The sequence below is a fragment of the Nuphar pumila genome, chromosome 4 (genome assembly GCF_984573655.1).
Source record: "Nuphar pumila chromosome 4, dmNupPumi1.hap1.1, whole genome shotgun sequence".
Taxonomy (NCBI): domain Eukaryota; kingdom Viridiplantae; phylum Streptophyta; class Magnoliopsida; order Nymphaeales; family Nymphaeaceae; genus Nuphar; species Nuphar pumila.
In genome coordinates, this window is record NC_143252.1 from 9,569,863 (window position 1) to 9,589,680 (window position 19,818).

Here is a 19,818-nt window from a genome sequence, read left to right on the forward strand (position 1 = left end):
ATGATAAATAATAACTTGCTTGGATGACAATAGTTGCAATAACCCTGCACAAAGGCATTGAAAGAAAATAATCAAAGATTTTGAGCCATTGAGTTTTGGTAACTTTATATACTAAATACTCTTGTATGTATCCCCAAAAGTATAGTTTGGGTTTGTATTAGAATCATAAATAAAAGTTTAGTTTCATCAAGTAAAGTTGTGCAAATGCTTTGTAATTATTTATTTTCTCGTGTAAAATATTGTTAGGGTTAATTTAATACCCAATCTTGGAAATGAACACCTCACAATGTCACACACTAAGAAGTCACCAATTAAGAGTTTATCTTCATATTTATATGGAACTGTTATATATATATATATATATATATATATATATAGAGAGAGAGAGAGAGAGAGAGAGAGAGAGAGAGAGAGAGAGAGAGAGTCACAAATATGGGATCCCATGTAGATGTTAGAGAGAGAGAGAGTGTTTGGTTGACAGATCCGTTTTTTAATCATGTCTAAAAAGTAAAACTAAACCTGATTCAAGTTTGGATTCAGATTTTGGTATAGCTAAAATTTAAGGCCTATGTGGGTTAATGGGTTTGGGCGTAAATTGGTTAGTGTTCAAACGGTTTGGGTTTTAAGTAGACCCATTTTTAACTGAGTCTAAAAAATAGACCCCAATCATATCTAATTTGACTTTGGTCTTGGTATGACTGAAAATTGTGGACACATATGGGTTAAAACACAGGACCGTCCCAAAATAATCGGGTCTTCATTTGGTTCATGGTCAAGTAAGGCCTAGACATTATTATGATCATAGACTTTTATGGGTTAATCATTTCAAATATAAATTAGGTTGAGTGTAAATGAGCCAGTCTGTTTTAATACAATTTCGTTCTATTATTATTTTTTAACTTTTTAGAGTTAGAAAAGTTGTCATTATAAAGAAGTTAATTAAATTTCGATCTCATAATCAGTATGAATTATATTCGGAGTATGATTGTTTGTGTGTTGGGTCCAAAGTGCTTGGACCCGGTCAGTTTGAGTGTAATAACAGACCTTGTATAGAAAGGTTTTGGGTACACAACCCATTCAGGCACGAGCTGGTATGGCTATAAAGTACATAGAACCAGAACCATTACGATCGGCTATAAAAACCAGTCGGTGCTAACTGGTTTCGGGTTTATATTTTTTATATTTAGAATTAACCAATCCTTTAAACCGTTGTAGATTTTAAATTCAACCCAAACTCACGGGTCTATCAAAATCTAGTTGGTTTGGGACATGGGTTTGGTTCGGGCATACCTGGCCCAGTTACGCCCGTACATTTGACATAAAAATATAATAATTATTAATAAAAACTAACTAAATGATAAATAATTTTCAAGTTAAATGGTGTAAAGTGCAGCCCCAAAAGGGTTTGAGGGAGTGGGATGGGCCTAGCCTGTTAGGCAGGCAGTCTAGGTTCAAATCTCATGGGTGTTACATTTGTCTTATGTTTTTTAAAAAGTATATCACCACATTTGTCATTACGATCCGCCTCTTCTCATTTGGATCGAGGATGGAGGACATGAAACAAGAATGAAGGCGAGGAGGGACGTTAAAATCAAAACCGTGCAGGGATGGACTTACGCTTTTCCTAACCTCACCATGTTCCTGTCTCTAATCCCCGCCTTGCCCCATCTTGCCCAGACCGAGGGAAAACGGGACTCCGGCTCGCCTCGCCCCGTTTAGACCATAGTGACAAGCATTTTTATCGGCAAAATCTCATTTTTCAAAAACTTGTGAGAAATTGAAATTTTTTCATAAATCTCATATTTTTTTGATAAAATCTCAACAATAAAAAAATAAATTAAAAAATATAAAAAATAATTTTTATAAGGAAATATTAATAAAAATTATTTTAAAATAAAAATACACATTTTCACGATAATTAACCGTTTAAAATGTAAATATTATATTTAAATCGCAGTATTTATGTTTTTTTATAAATCTCACAATATTTTAAAATTTTTGCAAGAAATTGTTGTTTTAAACTTTCAAGCAATTTCTTGTGATATTCTCATGAGTTTTTTTGTAAATCTTGCTATATTTATCATTATGATTTAGACCGAAGAGGGAGGACATGAAACGGAGATGAAGGTTAAAATCAAAACTCGTGCGGGATGGAGGCGCGAATTTTGAGACCGGACAGGGGTGGAAACCTTATCCCCCCGCCCCGCTCCGGTCCACTGCCATCCCTAATCCAAGGCAGAAACACACCCCATGCCAAGCACGTTCTCTCGCACGCACGCATACATGGCGGAGTACGGAAACCGGGAAACGGACACTATGTAAAACAATCTCTATATAAAGGCGGAAGAAGCCACATTACCGCCTTGAACCTCAAAAAACCATCTACGAAACCGCCAAACGATCTCCCAAAGGAGGAGTGCCGCAAGCCTCACTTCTTCCCCACACCCACTGAGCAACCAAAACCCTTGAGGGAGGGAGAGGGAGGTGGGAAGGCGAAATCGAAGCGCAGGAACAGAAGCGAGGTGGAAGGAATGTACAGCGGTTCGAGCGACGGCGAGGGCCATGACTCCACCCAGAAGAAGATCCCCCCGGCCTCCTCTATGCTATGGGTCCGAAACCTCCGCCACTACGTCGGATCTGGCGCTGGCCTCGGCTCCGAAGCCCTGATGGGTTTGTAGTCTCTCTTCCGTTTCCCCCCTATGCGAATTTGTTAGGGTTTGTTCTTCTTCTTTTGATTCTGATTGAGTTGCAGAGCTCGAGACGAAGAGGATCCTGCTCGATATCTTCAAGGAGAGGCAGCAGAAGAACGCCGAAGCCGGCGCGATCCCTAGCTTCTACAAAAAGGTGCGGCCGTCGCGCTTGTTTGTTTTATTTATTCGGTGATCGATTTTGCTTTTGATGTTTGTTTTCTCTTCGTTGATTTGGTTGATTCGTAGTGCAGAAACCGGAGGAAGGGTCTATTAGTCATAGGGTTCAGAGACTAGCCAAATATAGGTTTCTCAAGGTAATCTTCTCACTGTAGGTGCTGTTGTTCTTACATGAACTGATCGCTGTTGCGTCGTGCTTTTTCTTCCTTTATGTATTTGTGTTGGTTTCAAGGGAATTTAGGGGTTTTTGAAATCACCTCGGCTTGGACTTTGTTGGGTATTGAGTTATCATGCGTGCGTTAGAGCTCACATTGCTTGGATTTCTGTCACATTGTAGAAACAATCTGATCTCTTGCTAAATGCCGACGACTTAGATGCTATGTGGGTCTGTTTGAGGGAGAATTGCGTGATCGATGATACTACCGGTGCAGAAAAGGTTGGCTAGAGTTCCTGTTTCGTTTTTTATTATATGTTTTTTTTTTATTCTCTATATTTGAATGCTGGCATCATTTGCAGAGATTGTTTATTCTAATTGTTGTTCAATTCTAATTTGAAATTAAAGAATTAGGAAAATGGTTGTTATTTTGTTTGTTGGAAGTCAGGCATTCTTCATTGCCGACTAATTTATATTTCAATAACTGGTTATCCGTATAATTTATGTTTTTAGGTTTAAGGCTTGACTTGTTTAAAGCATTAACTTGTCTTGCCGTCTATTTCCTTAATTGATCGAGATTGGAACTTCACTGGTGCTACTAGATACTTTGCATTTTGGCAAGTAGAAGACGTTCTACTGGATACTTTGCATTTTGGCAAGGAGAAGGTAGATAGTTTGAAGCAATGTTGTCAGAATCGTCTCGGGGCATCAATAGCTTTCCAAACTATTCAGGTGAATCAGGCGATACCGATTCAGGGTTGAATCATTTTGAATCGCCCAACTTTTAACTACAGAAAGGCACATGTCAAAAGAATATTAAAAACTATTTTGATCATTTTTTTGAAAATTAGACTGTTCAGGCCAGTTCCATTTCGATTTTCTGCGATAAGATACTTATTGGAAAATTCAGGCTGATACACACCGATACCGACAGCATTGCTTTGAAGTTCAGCAGTTTTCATTGAAGGTCTGACTCTCTGGCCCTCTTGCTGGAGCATCACTTACTCTAAGCTGAGATCTTTTTGAAATATAGTGGTTTTGACATTTTGCTTTAATGTCTTCCTTTTTAAGGTTCTTTCTACGCAATTATGAAGGAGAGAGCTCTAAGAAATCGTGTCTAGTTGAAGGCGAAGGTGAACCATGTTTTGGTATAACTCACAGAGATTGGGTTCTTTACTACACACCTTGAATTATCCTGCTTTCAGAGATGCTTTTAATTTCAAACTCGTTTTTCCAAAACTATGAGTTGAATGGTTTTCTTCCCAGCTTTTTGTTTGCCATGTAGAGTCTGAAGGTACCAAACAAATCTACGATTTGACATGGAAATGCCAGTTATTTTGTCGAAACATACTCTGGAAACCAAATTAATTAGGAGAGGTACATCTGTAATCTACGATTCTATATATGAAGTATATGCCACTTTCCTTTTTTATTAGGAAATGACAAGTATATGGATTTCCTAGTTGGTTAAATGTTTCAGAATATTATAAGGTTGAGAATAAAATATTGAAATGTTGCATTGTCAAGATGTTAGTTCATATTCTTTGATTAATAGTCCGACCAAATCAGAAGACATGGAATGAGACATTAATATAGTGAATATATAGGGTTCTCTTTCCCACCCATGAAATGAGTATTTGGCTGAAATTCGTGAAGTTATTGGTGAATTGTATGCATGTGTACGCACATGTATGTAGCCCATCTCCCCAAAACGAAATGGTTTGAAGTAGCTGTTGCTTGCTTTTGCTTTATCATTGTGAATCCTTTGGTCTCTAACCCATGCTTTTTGTACATTGGTTTCAACTTTGTTAATATGCTCATTTCCATGTATTATTGAATATGAATCTCTTGATCACAAGTCTTACTCGCAGAGCTTTTGCTACTGCAGATGAACTATGAAGACTTTTGCCACATTGCATCTGTTTGTGCAGAGCAAATTGGTCCAAAATGTCGTCGTTTCTTCAGTCCTTCAAACTTTATGAAGTTTGAAAAAGATGAATGTGGAAGGATAGCAATTTTGCCGTTTTATCTCTATGTGATGCGGACGGTATGCTGATTGTTTATTTTGTAACTTGATCACTTTATTTTGCCAAAAGTTCCATGAGCGATCCTTTTCTTAGCATTTCCGCACAGGCTCACCCTCTTGCATTTTAATCTGAGCCCTCTCATCACATGACATGTTCCCCAATCTCCAGTATCAGTTTTGACCTCTTTTTGCCTGGGACTGATAGACCCAATGCTATGGCCCCTCCCCCTCCCCCCTCGCACGCACACACATGATCTGACACCTGTTATATGTGTGTATTATTATTCAGGTATCCCTTACCCAGGCAAGAATTGATATGAGTGAGCTTGATGAAGATGGCGATGGTTTCCTTCTATCCCATGTAAATCTTCTTTACCGATGGACTTGGTAGCTTCTATGTTTTTGCTTATGTAATAAGTTGGTGTGCAACAGATACTGTTTAAGGCCTAAAAGCCTTTTGCATAGGGTCTTGGCTTCTTTACAAGCTTCTTCTAGCACAATAACTTGATTCCCATGCCAGGCTCAAGCTCACTTATCAGGCTTGAGCCATCTAAAATGTGTGCTAACCAGTGTTATAAAAAACACGCCTTGAGGCGCGGCCCTCTGTGCCTCAAGGCGCAAAAAAAATTAAGATTTCTAAGACATAATCAACAAGATTCAACAAGATTTTTGTAGGTTAATCTCATATATTTTCCAGTTATTTCAGTTATGTAATCAGTTTCTTAGTATATTTTAACTTTTGTTGGTTAATCTCATGTATTTTCCAGTTATGTAATAAGTTTTTATATGTTACTTAAAGTAACATATAAAAGTAACTTACTTTTATATGTTAATCTCATATTTTTTAGAATAATCTCATATATTTTAACTTTTGTAGGTTAATCTCATATATTTTCCAGTTATTTCAGTTATGTAATCAGTTTCTTAGTATATTTTAACTTTTGTTGGTTAATCTCATATATTTTCCAGTTATGTAATCAGTTTTTATATGTTACTTAAAGTAACATATAAAAGTAACTTACTTGTATATGTTAATCTCATATTTTTTAGAATAATCTCATATATTTTAACTTTTGTAGGTTAATCTCATATATTTTCCTGTTATTTCAGTTATGTAATCAGTTTCTTAGTATATTTTAACTTTAGTTGGTTAATCTCATATATTTTCCAGTTATGTAATCAGTTTTTAGTTACTTTTATATGTTAATCTCATATTTTTTAGTACTTATTTGAGATTTTCTATTTCTTATTGGTTGTTATTTCATCAATAAAGCATTTCTTTATTTATTTGTATTTTTAGATATTTTTTTTATAATTTTTTTAAAGTTTTCAAAAAAAAATTGAGGCTTACGCTTTACGCCTCACCTCGGTTTTTGGTGGCGCTCCTCGCTACGCCTCAACGCTTTTCACAACATTGGTGCTAACAGTATATGCATTTGCTAGGCTTGATTGAGGCTGCATTTCCTACCATCATGACATGCTGACTTTGCTGAATTTTGATATGTTTGTGCTAACTTCGGTTGTTATCTCACTCCATGTATGATAATATAAAGGCTAATCCATCTTCTGTTCCAGGAAATGGAGGCTTATATCAGAGGCCTTATTCCTAATCTTGCTCAACTCAGGGATATGCCAGCTGCTTTTGTGCAAATGTACTGCCGTATAGCTGCACACAAATTCTTTTTCTTCTGTGATCCTCATAGGCGAGGTTTTCCATCTTTCACTGAAGTGTGATCTTTGCAGAATTTTTTTTCTTTATGTTGATTTTTCTCACCATCTCAGTTATTTGTGACTTTCTGTGTTCTACTATTATTTTATATGCTTGTGTCTATCAAAACTTGGTAACTTAAGATCTGGAGAATCAAATATGGTATGTCATACACAATCATGCATGTATTCAGAGCATTTTGAGGCATGCTGTAGCTATCATGTTCAAGCTAAATTAGATTGTGAAGGGTCACAATGTTTTCTGATATGGACAGTGTCCTACATATCTTGCTGCATCACATGTTTATACTTTTTGAATCCTATCTTTTTTTATTCTACATAAAAAGCTGTTTTGCATATTTATTTGTGAACCTGTTGTGGTCATCTTTTTTGTTTTTCTGTTTTTCCTGGCAAGTTATTGGTTCAACATCACATTTCAAGATGGATTTTCTTGCACATCCCTTAGCTTCGGACTCCACCATGAATTTGTAAGAACGATGCTTTGCACTTCTGATGTGCATTACTTTTTTGTTCATATTTTTCTTTAAAATTAAGTTACTTCTATGTTTTGTGTATAAAGTGTGTCTTCACACTCTCATCAATCTTAATGTAAACCATATATCGGGATGGCCATTGGGTTGAGGTGGATCCCTTAGCTCTACTTCCTCAGCTATTTATTCTTTAGCTAGATGCAGGAAGACCGATAGTGTCTGATTTTTATTTTGAGGTTTCTGATGTTATATTGAGGACAAACCCAATGCTGGTTAAACGTGGAGAGTTCTCATGCATGTAGTTGCAGCTCAGAGTATATCTAGGGATGAGGATCATATGATCTGGAAATGTGATAAGGGAGGGATGATGGGCAAGGGAGGTTGTTCAATTATGTGAGCTGAGGGTTTCTCCTTCTCCAAAGGAGTTTATTTGGGCCTGGGGTAGGTGCACTAGTCAGAGGGCGAGCTCCTACTCAAATACCTTTCGAAGAGAAGCTTTTTGTTGCCAAGCCAATCTGCTCTTTGTTTCTCTGCTGAAGAATGGCTTTCCACTTTCTTCTGGTGTCTCATTTTGAGTGGAATATTTATGAGCTGGGTTGGTCATACTTGAATATTGACTGGGATTGGGTATCTTAAGTTAGACAATTCATTGTAGCACCTAGGATCAAGGGGTAAGAAATGAGTTATCATTTGGAGGTGTTGGCATTCCCGACCATGGTGGCATAGCTGGTCAGTAAGGAATAATATTATTTCAAATCTCAGCCAGCTATCCTCTTGCCATCCATTTTAATGTACAGTCATCCATTTTGTTTTTTGTGTGGGAGGTATATCAGGGTGCTGACTTGTTGATCAATATTCTCAGGATTGGATTGCTACTAGATGTGTGTTTTTCTCTTTGTATGTTTCTGTCATCCTTGTCTACTGTATTTAACTTTTTCTTGGTGAAAAGTTGCTTTCTCCTCAACAAATTGAAAGAAAGTTTTGAATGAAAATATCGCATCAATTATTGGCATTATCACAACATAGTCGTATACTGAAGCTAGTTTAAGCCACATATTACATTTGAGTAGCTACCAAATGTACAAGTATTATATTTAGTTGGGTGTTGGCTTTGGCTCTTTTTTCTTTTGAAAAAGAGTAAGTATAGTAAAAAAGCTTTTATTTATTCTAATCTTCAGTTGGATATTGCATAGAAATATAGGTCTAACGTGTATTTTTATGGGAAGTACTTCAATGTTTCCATATGAATAAAAGGCTATGGATCAGGTTGATTAACTTGCCTGTATCTGCTGGTATTCTGAGGCTAATTAATCTTCCTTGAATATGTGGTGGAATGTGTTGATAGACCTCATGCAAATTATATGTTCTGATGTAGATTGGCTTACAAGATTCACCACAACTGGCCATGTAAGGATGCATTCTAGAGGTTGTCTTGGAGATGATGCATTCAGTTCAGTTGAGTAATAGGAAGATTTTCATATAATCTTGCACTTGTATCTTTTGGATTGAAGTTGCTTTAAGTCTGGTATATATGCCTCCATAAGGTGGTGTAGATGTGAGCAGCCTCTTAGATACAGTTAGTTAATATCCTACTAGCAAGTTTTTTAGGCACGTGCTTGTGTGTGCACATGTGCATCTGACTTGACCCAAGTGAAGAATTGGACCCTGACTAAGCACAAGTTACTCAGCTGAATATTTTGAATTTGGCTTATCCAAATTAATTTGCAATCCTTAGCTCAAGATAGTCAGTCATTCATAAAGTGGTCATCCTGTTGGATTGTGTTAGCTTAACACTTTCTGGTCATGGGTTGATCCTGTAGGTTTATATGCCATGGTTACTCATGCTGCTGCAACTATCTCCACTTATATATCAACCTAGAATCCTTAAGATAAATTTAGTTACTGTTGTCAATGGCTTGGTGGAGAAGCTTAAGTGTTTATTTTCTTTGTGAATATAGGATGAATTTGAGGTGCAACACACAAGCTTGTGCAGTCACTTACTGTCTGCAATCATAATCTTGCAACTGTCATTTTAGGCATTTTTTTATTCTAAATCAACTTTCTCATTTCAGTTTCCCGATGCTTCCTTCAAGAATTCTATTGCCTTGATTCTTTTTAGTTAAACACTATTATCTTTATGTAAACTTTTAGTTATATCAGTGTTGTGTGACATTAGTCCGTTAATCTAGATATTGATTATGTTTTGCTGCTAAGACTGAATTTAATAGACATCTGATTTTTTTTTTAATTCTTATTATGACTCTTGTTATCCTTATTATATTTCCAGGGAAAGCATGTATCAAGAAGATTCTCCTTAGTAATTGCCTTCAAGAATTAATGGAACTACACCAGGTTGTTATTTTAAGGCCTTCTGTTATGCAATGACATCTTCATCTTTTATGATTTCTTTATCTTGATTTCATTTTGGCATGTTTGAATTGATTTAGGAAGCATATCCTTATTTTGCAATAGAAAGTGGAAGGGTTTTGTCATATACTTCAAGTCTTCAACTGTAGTTCTAACAGTGCGAACCAGGAATCATTGTCATCACTGTTTGCTTGTCATCTACTAGAGAATGCAGAACATTCAGTTGGTTTTTGTTGTATACTTGTTGGGAATATGAGTTATATCTATGTAGAATGTGTTTAACATGGAATTTGGAAATAAAATTGTAAACATTAGTACAGAACCTGTATGCGTTCAGTTGTGATTTGAATGGTGCATGTATAAATTTCTTAATTGCTCTAATGGTTACATATTTGTTTTTCAACTATGTTTTCCTTCGTGAGTGCTTGGCATGTACAAGATGCTCATTTGACAGTATACTACAATGTTTTAAACGGTATACTGCAATTTTTAAACCCAGTGACTCAGGAATTGACTTGTCATTGCCTTATTCGTGACTTGGCCAGGTCATGACAACTTTTAAAATGTATAGAATCTATAGATATATATATAATTACATATATTATTAATTTATTATACTTGATATACAATTATATAAGTATATATACATATATTATGTAGAATATACACATTATATACTCATATATACATAAATAAATGAATAATATACATATATATGACTCAGGTGCATCATAAGTTGACTCAATCGTGTCATGGCCGAGTCGTATGAAAATTGGCTGACTCGGCCAACTCTTGTGGAAAACCTGGTCATTCACTTTTTGACCAGGTGAATGGTCTTGTTGAGCCAAGTTGACTCAGCGAGTTTTGAACACTGGTGTATTGAAGTGTAATATCTGTATCTGTTTTATGTTATTTGAGTCCAACTTGGATGCAGGAAAGTGAGGAAGAAGTAACTGATGCTGAACAAGCAGAGAACTGGTTCTCTCTGGTTTCAGCCCAAAGAATATGTGGTATGATATTCGTTGCTCATTGCTTTGAAGCTGGACAATCTGTAAAAATTTTCTGTGTAGCAGTGAATTTGTGATTTTTAGTGATGAACTGTTGATACATTCAAGTCTCTCTTTGGATAATGCTGTCTCTTCAAATCATGTTAATGAATGGGATGGATTTCACATATTGCAATAACTGATAGTTTACAATGTGAAATTAGAAGGATGTAAGAGTGCCAAGTTCATGCGGTTTTGATCTGCTTTTAAGATGCTTGTTGATGAATTATTTTGAGGTTCTATTAATTGCTTGAGTAATGTGAACGTATGACTATTAACAGCAAGGGAAGCACATTATCTGCTGCAATTTTCTGAGTGTGTTGGGCCAATTAACTAGTATCACTGAAATGACCCTATAGCCTGTGCTCTATCAGTGCATATCACCAGCTATATGCTAGTGCCGATAAGCATGAAGCCAAGTCTACTCTTCTTCTAAAAAATGTAGACCATATGTGATCTCCAATGCATAACATGGTATGCTATGTTTTGGTATGATAATATAGTTGTTACTCATAGACTGTTATACTTTCTAATATGTCTAAGATTTTGTGCATACACAAATTTTCTTTCCATTATTCTGTAGGCCTTTTCCTTCTTTTTTTTCATCAACTGAAGAGTGAGAACAGCAAAAAAAGGCCTGGAGGTTGATGTACTTGAGCTCATTGTCAACAATGAAGTATCAATATTGATTACTGCTTGAACTGTTTGGAGGTATTTGGTTGCACATGTTGGAAGAAGTATATTTCGGAGTGGACAGAATAAGATTTTGATATATCTCCTGAAAAGATAAAAAATCAATAATACTTAATTTCATTGAACTGACACTTTACCCTAATAATGTCAATTTTGATGTATTTGAGCTGACAAAAGCTAACCAAATAGTTACAAGATGCAAATATGGTAAATCCTACAAATTGTTTCATATTTAATACATTCTACCGGATCCAACCAAACATCGCCTAAGAGCATGTTTGCATACACTCTAAGATTGTGATATTTGCAATATTGACTGATATTGTAATATTGCACCCTTTCCTTTTTTTTTTTTTTTGGTATTTATTGTTCCCTTTTATGTTAGCTGAAAAGGTAAGCTTTTGATGTGTAGATATACTTAGCTAAAATCTAAATATTGAAATATAAGGCTAGAATATGCAAAAAACTTTAAAAATCAGAAACTGTCTTCCTTTTTCTCGCCTCTTTTTTCTTGAAAATAAGAAGCTAGTTGGACCCTTTCTGGCTTAAAAATTGGTGGCTAGATTTTTTTTTCATTTCTTTTCTCAAATACATCATAATACCATCATTTTTAACATCATACAATATACCAAATTACAATTTTAAAATATTTTAGCCTGGTGACATCCAAACGCAGCCTGAATGTCTCATTCATAATTCTTGATATAGATAGAGATGTTGATCATCACTCTTTTTGATGTTTTTGGACTTCTTGATAATTTTAAGGAATAAGGAGAGAAAACTGGCCACAGGCAAATATATTCTGAAGAAGTTGTAGACTATAACATTTTGAATTTTGCAAGATCTTTTTTAATGGAGAGATTGATAGATGCTATATTTCAATCTGAGTGTGAAATATTTGTTTTGATTGGTTTGAGACAATGAGGACCATCCACAGATTAAGTAGTAGAGAATACTGTTATTGCATTTGCTAGGACGGTTCCATTTCTTTATAGACTGGATGGAGTGGGTTTCATTTTTTTTCAATCATTCCAAATCAAGGTACTTCTTTGGAAAACTTATCAGCATTCGTCAGTGCTTGTATTATATTATCATGCTTTTGTCTCTTTTTGTTTCAGCATTGTTTCTTATGCACTTGAAATCTGTTGTTTATTTGGACAAGTTTTTATCTTTTTGCTGGTGTGTTGTTATTTTGAATTTTCCTTTGGCTTTCACGAGGCAAATTCAAGTTTTACATGCTACAGTATATGATCGCATGGTTTTCTTCAATTTCAAATATGTTAATTCTATGAATGTTGTCAATGTAAATTCATAGGTTTCATATTTCCCTTGATGTCTGCAGATATGTTCCTTGCTTTGGATAAAGATATGAATGGAACCTTGAGCAAACAAGAGCTCCAAGAGTATGCAGATGGGACACTGACAGAAATATTCATTGAACGAGGTCTAGCCCTAAAATTCACTTTTAACCTATTTTAACTTCTCTCTGATGTGAGGAAGCGTTTCAGCAGCTGAAATTAATATAATTGATAGCAATTGTTGGGTATCAGTTCTTGGTTCTATTGTGCTTGCAATATGCTTCATTTCTTTTAATGTCTTCTTAAAACTTAAGGCCTGAAAAACCTATCGCTTTCTGTTTTTTAAAGGTCAAGATAATCATTGATATTGTTACATGAGAAAAGATGTAGATTGAAAATGTGTTAGCAATGCCCAATGTTCATAATGTAAGAGTTCCTATGGCCAAGGAATGCCCGAGTTCTGGTAGAAGACCCAGTGTACCAAGAGTTTGCAAAATCCACGTGGACAGGGCCTTCCCTTCCAAGCTCTAATGCCATCGGAGACCAGAAGGAAAGTTTTGTGTTTTAGATTTCTTATCAAGGCTAAATTTCTGATGCTTGAAGCAAGATTAGATGAGAAAGTGCCTTAGGATAACTGTGGTCATATGGAGTTTCTCTTCCAAAATTTGAAGGCATTATAGCACAAAGGTGTTTATTTGAACCGGTTTAGGCCTCTCTTATTGCTCCCAAGAAGGAAATCCATGACAAGAGTTCAATCTAATATATGCTTAATAATTTTCATGTGGATATTTGAGGCTTCAGAATATCTTGGTTTTATAATTTCACATCTGTGGAAATAGTGATCCCTAATTTCCATGATTGATCTGCTTGCGGGGGTATGTGATAATTATCCTTCTAGAGTTTGCTTTTAATGGTATCATCTGGTGTATTTGCAGTATTTGATGAACATGTGCGTCGTGGCAAAATGGGTGGCGGAAATGCTCGTGAGATGGACTTTGAAAGCTTTCTCGACTTTGTGTTGGCTTTGGAAAACAAAGATACACCTGAAGGATTGACATATTTGTTTAGGTGCCTTGATCTTCAAGGAAGAAGATACCTGATGACAGCAGATATTCATACTCTCTTTAGGTAAACATTTTAAATCTTTGATTTTTTTTCCTTCTGTGTTTATGATGCTGGTTGTGTTTCATCATTCTTAATCCAACCTATCTTGTGTCCTACAGTCCTGGATTCTTTTATTATCTTGTTAATCTTCAGTTAACATGACATGCAAATCTATCATAATTCATACATAATTTAATGGCATCTTTAATAGTTTGTTTTCTTTATTTTCCTGGAAGACAATAGAAAGTGAAAGGAATGTACTTTATTTATGTATGGTAGTGAATTAGGTTAAAAATTAAAAACTTGCTTCACAGATAATCCTGTTTATAAGGAAAATTAGATTGGAAACATGAGAACACTGTATTACTCTAAATAATTATACTACCCCTGATTAGTGGTTTTATGTCCATCTTAATTTTTTTTGTCTAATTTGAATATGGAAGCAAAGAAGGGGGAGCATACAGAGGATGGATGTTAACCTGATACAATCTTCCAACAGGGAATGTGTGATTTCCTGCTTGTGGTTCTTTGAGGATGACCAACGAGCCTCAAATTACAGAACATTTTTTTTTACCAAATTATTCTGGTTTTGCTTTTTGTCACCTTTTCTGGTTTATGTTTTGAACTGTTACAGAGCCTTATGTGATATATCTTTTTGCTTAATTAAATACCGTGGGTATTCTATGTCTTTGGGCATATCATTATAAATCTTTTATAGGCAATATTTCAATTTGTAAACATTGTGTTACTGTTGCTATAAATATTTTGGCATGTAGTGATTCTACAGCTCCTCTTTTAACCATTAGATGTTGTAGCGATTCAGTACAACTACTTTTTAGGCAAGGTTTTGATTTTAATACATAAATATCATCACAATGCTTGTGATATTGTTGCCACAAATATTGTTGGTGACTTCTTTTTTACAAGTTGAAATTTGTTTTCTTGTTGATGTGCTAAAAGATCAATTGTTTAATTGGGTATATTGTCACTGCTTTCCTTTGACATTGGATTAGCTGACTTGTTTAATGAGTTCTCTTGTTTGGTTGGGAAGATTGGACTGCAGTTTTTAACATCAAAAAAGAAGTTTTGATAATCCTTCATTGCAACTTGCAAAAAGTATGTTTTATGATCCTTTGACATAGCCACTAATACAACAGGTTCCATTCTTCTTTGGGGCCTTTGCATTAGCTGACTTGTATTAGGAAAGCTGTTTCGAACTTGCAAAAAGTATGTTTTGTGTATGGTTGAAACATGCTTAATGTCTGCAACATTCAGTTGGAATCTCCTGGAGTTTTGCTAGCCTTCAATTCTTTTTTCTGTAGAGGGCTAATCCAAAAGAAAATTCTCTTTTTCATTTCCCTCTCTTGTAGTGACTGCTATTTTAATAGGAAGCTATGTTCATATTACATGACACTTTTTGCTTGTTGGAACAACAGAGATGTACACCGGAAATGGATCGAGGGTGGCAACTACGAGCTATGCATAGAAGATGTGAGGGATGAAATATGGGATATGGTCAAACCCAGTGACCCCCATAAGATAACACTTGCAGACCTTCTCGCGTGCAAGCAAGGAGGAACGGTGGCTAGCATGCTGATAGATGTTCGAGGCTTTTGGGCACACGACAACAGAGAAAACCTCCTTCAAGAAGAGGAAGAGGCGGAGGAAGAGAGTACGAGTTGACGAAGCACTGTACTGCCTGACTTGTAGAAAAATGTTGATGTGGTATATCAGACTCCCATACCCATTTGTTGTTCGATGTTATACAGCTTCTTGTAATTTATGATGTGCTCTTTCTTGACCTACAGCCAAAGGGATCCTTAGAGATTTGCTGTTTCAACCCTATAAGAAGGCTCAGGCATTCAGTTTGCTCTCTCTCTCTCTCTCTCTCTCTCTCTCTATATATATATATATATATATATATATATATATATATGAGTAGGTGGGGGTCTTCGTTTATTTTTAAATTCTGTCCGTACATATGTGATCTATGTACTTGAGTTTATAGGGATCAGCTCTTGAAGTGTTAGATTCAGATACATGGGTGGGTTTTTATAAGGTTTTAAAAATCAATGATCCAAAAACTTTGTAAATTTGAGGCTCAAAATATCATTATTTTCATCTAAAACACATGATCCAGGTAGCTCAACACATTTATAGGGTGGGAGCTGAGAAAAAAACACCGAAGAGCAGAAAAATCCATTTTGCATGCATCGTGTGGCATATTTCATTTAGCACGTACCCATTTATATATATATACATATATCCCGTTTGGCTGCCACTAGCCTGAAATGGTTACAGAATTGGCCTAGTGGGTCCAAATTTGGACACTCTAACAGCAACATCAGCTCACATGGTGGCTGCCTGGTATAGCGGTATGTACAGGACTAGGCAGCGTTAGTAGGCTGTAAATTTCAAGTTCTTTGTCAAAGATTTATACGTTGTTCCAAAGACTCCAACAGCAGGTCACTCAATAAAAACAAGACACAACCTGCAAGTATGTTATTAGGCATTTATTTGAATAAAGTACTGTATCCTTTTTAATAAGACTGAAAGCTTCCTACAAAGTCTAGGGAGGATTAGGTGCAATGTGATTTCCCACTCTGTTCTGCTGCACCTGATCTCCCATCATCTTTGGGATTCAATTATACAGCCTTCAGCTGTGGGGCTCAACAGCAGATGGTGGGTGGTCAGGTGCAGCAACACTTCAGGCTTTGTTTAATGAGGATTTAGCAAATACCACTTACACCCATAGGTGATGAGAAACCCAGTTTTGGGAGAAGAGAATTGTTTTGGGAGTGGAGATGGGCTAATTTCAACTACTTCACAAGAATTATGTTTAAACTCCAGCCCATCTCTCATTTTCTTCACCCATGCTGCTCCCAATCAGAGACTAAAGTGTCCACTTTTCTTAGAGGAAAATTAATTTTTCAAAACAATTGAAAAATCTCCTTCAGGTTCAAATCACCGTTCCTGAAATTTCAACCCTATTGGCTCAAAATGAAGCAATACCCCTTCAAAAAAGAAGAAAATGATAGCTGGATAAGTGTAATACCGGCAAATTTTTCTACTCAGACTGTTAGTTGTATAAGTGTAATACCCTCAAATTTTTGGATTTATAAATAAACTACTTTGACAGGATGTTGCAATCAAATGATTTATAAATGATATTTTAGTTATTGGATCATTAAATCTTGGATATGTAGTAATTAATTTTTATTACCTGAGAAATTTTAGGAGAAACTACTAAATAGGGATCTAGATATCAATAAATGGATCCGTTCAAAAAATTAAAACTTAGTCTGGATTGAATTCAAAATCATAATTTATATTCTTAAAGATCTAATTTATACTATTCAAGAATACAGTAGCATTTACATTGGAAGCACGAAGAAAATAAAAGTGATTTCATCAAAATCCAAGTTCTTATGAGTCTTGAGCATGCCTGACAACTCTAAAGGTAAAATTATAATTTTATTAGTTTATTTTCAAAAATTTAAATTTGGGATTGAATTTGTATCAAAATCTTAAGAAGAACGGTCTTGATTTCATAAAATTCAGAGTTATAACGCATTTGGAGGGCTCTCGACAAGTTTTGAGGGTATAGTGGTAATTTTTATGAATTTCAGGAACAAATATGACGTGAAGGTCATAGTTGTCTCAATCTCTGTTGACCAGATTTAGTCAAACCTCATAGAAATCTTTTTTATTTAAAACCATGCTTTTTAATAAGCTTAGAGGTGAAATAAAATTTTCACTAGGTACCTACTTAGAAAAGAAAACTAAATAAAAATAAAAATTAAACTAACTTAACTAGACAAAAAAGTTAACTAAGCTAGTTGAAATCGAACTAAACCACATATTAAAACCATGGTGCAATCCATGGTTTTGAGCCCACCGAGCCCAAAAGATAGGGCTCCCCCGCCCTCCCTCCCTCCCTTAGTCTCTCCACTTGGCAAGTGGCTCCTGCCACTTGTCATTCTCTCCTCCCTCCCTCTACCTCCTCTAGATACACCCTCCTCCCTCTTTTTTTCTCATTCTCAATACATTTTCTCTATCTCTCTCCCCCCTCTCTTCTAGCCCCTAGACGCCCCCTTGTGGTGGTTCTTCTCCTTAGCTGCCTCCTCTCTTCACCTCCCTTAGACACCACCACTCCCTCCTAGCCCACTAGGCTAGGCTAGCTCAACCCTTAGGTTCGGACCCGTCTGAACTCATCCTTAACCTAGCCTACCTCCTCCTAAGACTTAGCCTGATTTGAGCTTAAGCCTTGACCTACTTAACACCACCCCCCCCCCCCTCACACACACACACCTTAAGTACCCCTAGTTTAACCAAAACCCTACTAGGTCTGGCTTGATTAAACTCCACCTTTCTCCACCCTATCTAAGTTCTGTCCAAGTTAGCTTAGCCCATCAAGGTTCGATTTTGTCGATCTCCTTCAACGAAGTTACGCTCTCAGAAGAATTAGCGAAGTCTTCGTAAAAATTTTGGAAGAAAATTCTCTTAAGTTATTTTAGAAATTTTTCGCTTCTATCGTTAAGTGTTCCAACGTAAGGTCCCTTCTTACCAAATGCTCGTAGAATTATAATGTTTGACTTTACGATTGGTTGTTTTATTTGATTAATGCACCAATATAAATATTTTTTGAGAAAATAAATCTTTTACAAATATTTTACGAGAAAAATAGATATTTTCAAGGGAATGGATATAGTACGAGAAAAATGGATATTTTTCAAAGAAATAAAATATTTTTTCATATATGATATTACAAGAAAATGTGTTCGCATACATTGTTTCATGCTCGCATACATTAGTTAACATAAAAATTAAGCTTCACATGTACTATTTTATGCTCGCTTGCAATCATTTACGTGAAAATGATGATTTATATGCAATAAATAAATAATTCAATTATATTTGCTAGGATTCATGAAACCCTACGGGCCATGCATATACGTAACTACGTAAGGGCCATTATCTATGATTATGCATGAGAAAAATATAACTCAAAATAAAGTCAAGGATCGAGGAACCTTTGTAATTCAATTCAAATACTGTGTTGAAAAGCATAAAACTTATGATGATTGGATCCGCCTGAACATGCAAGGTGCTCAAAAAGGCTAAGAGCGTCAGAGCAATACTGAAAGATAAGATGATCCATACACACATACCTAAAGAGGCATCTGTCTTCACATGTGCAAGCTCGAATGTATAAAGAACTTACACTAAATGGGAGAGAACATATAATTGTGTCATAAAACATTCGCTACCCAAATAGGTTACGCGAGCCATCAATGCCCTGGATTGCCCATGAGAGGCAGACACAGTAATAAAACACTTACTAAGAAAAAAAAATCTATGTCTCCTATTCAGAGCTTGGCCTACCTTGGAGAGGGTAGGAGGTACTAACTTCAATAGATACTATTGTTAATATGCCCCTTGAGTGGTAATGACTCGACGTCCCTGACCATCGCAGATACGGAACATGATCTACTACAGATGAATCCTAGGTGGATAGTTTTCATACTTTTGCATAAGGTTAGGGTGCATTATTGTTTTTGGCCTAGAGTGGACTTCTCTCGGTTATTAAACCGTCCCCTGCAAAGTCACAGAACCAGTTAGTCATACGGGGTATTAAAACATATAGCATAATAAACTCTCGTATAGTCTCAGCTGACTCAAAGTTTATTCTATGAGTACTCACAGTGAGAGTTAAATATTGAAACATAAGAACTTTCTGCTCACACTAATTATTGTGTTATTGTACTTAAAGCACATTCCTTCCTCTAATTAAAGCATGCATGCATGTTTATGAATCGTAAACTCAATGGTATTTTATTGTAACATCTAAATTTTTGTTCACTGTATTAACATTTTTTAATCATGTTTTTCTGCATAACTATTTCTGAAATATACAATCTAAAACACTGTGATGTAATGGCTAAATATTATGTTTTTACTTGAAATTGGTATGAAACCCTACTAAGCTTTCACAAGTCTGACTCATTTTATAAATCAATGATTGTATGTGAAGAAATATGATATAGTTGTAGAACGGATGCAAA

General features: G+C 35.7%; 1 protein-coding gene and 1 non-coding gene across 3 annotated transcripts; both read left to right on the top strand.

Moving 5' to 3' along the window:
* The first annotated feature begins 2,405 nt into the window (after window positions 1–2,405).
* On the top strand, window positions 2,406–15,626 carry LOC149839314 (putative serine/threonine-protein phosphatase 2A regulatory subunit B'' subunit TON2). Of its 2 annotated transcripts, XM_090002450.1 has the most exons (13): window positions 2,406–2,670; window positions 2,753–2,844; window positions 2,942–3,004; window positions 3,205–3,303; window positions 4,910–5,068; window positions 5,337–5,408; window positions 6,623–6,755; window positions 9,533–9,597; window positions 10,547–10,622; window positions 12,694–12,795; window positions 13,585–13,777; window positions 15,190–15,478; window positions 15,562–15,626. In XM_090002450.1, the coding sequence occupies exons 1-12, from the start codon at window positions 2,532–2,534 to the stop codon at window positions 15,434–15,436; spliced, it is 1,440 nt and encodes a 479-aa protein (XP_089858576.1). In that variant the 5' UTR covers window positions 2,406–2,531; the 3' UTR covers window positions 15,437–15,478; window positions 15,562–15,626. The 2 variants fall into 2 exon arrangements, with proteins under 2 accessions (XP_089858576.1, XP_089858575.1); XM_090002449.1 differs by having other exon boundaries at window positions 15,190–15,626.
* Window positions 14,205–14,321, top strand: LOC149839315 (small nucleolar RNA snoR104). Its single transcript, XR_016431702.1, has one exon. It is a non-coding gene; the product is annotated as a small nucleolar RNA snoR104 (small nucleolar RNA).
* Window positions 15,627–19,818: the final 4,192 nt, after the last annotated feature.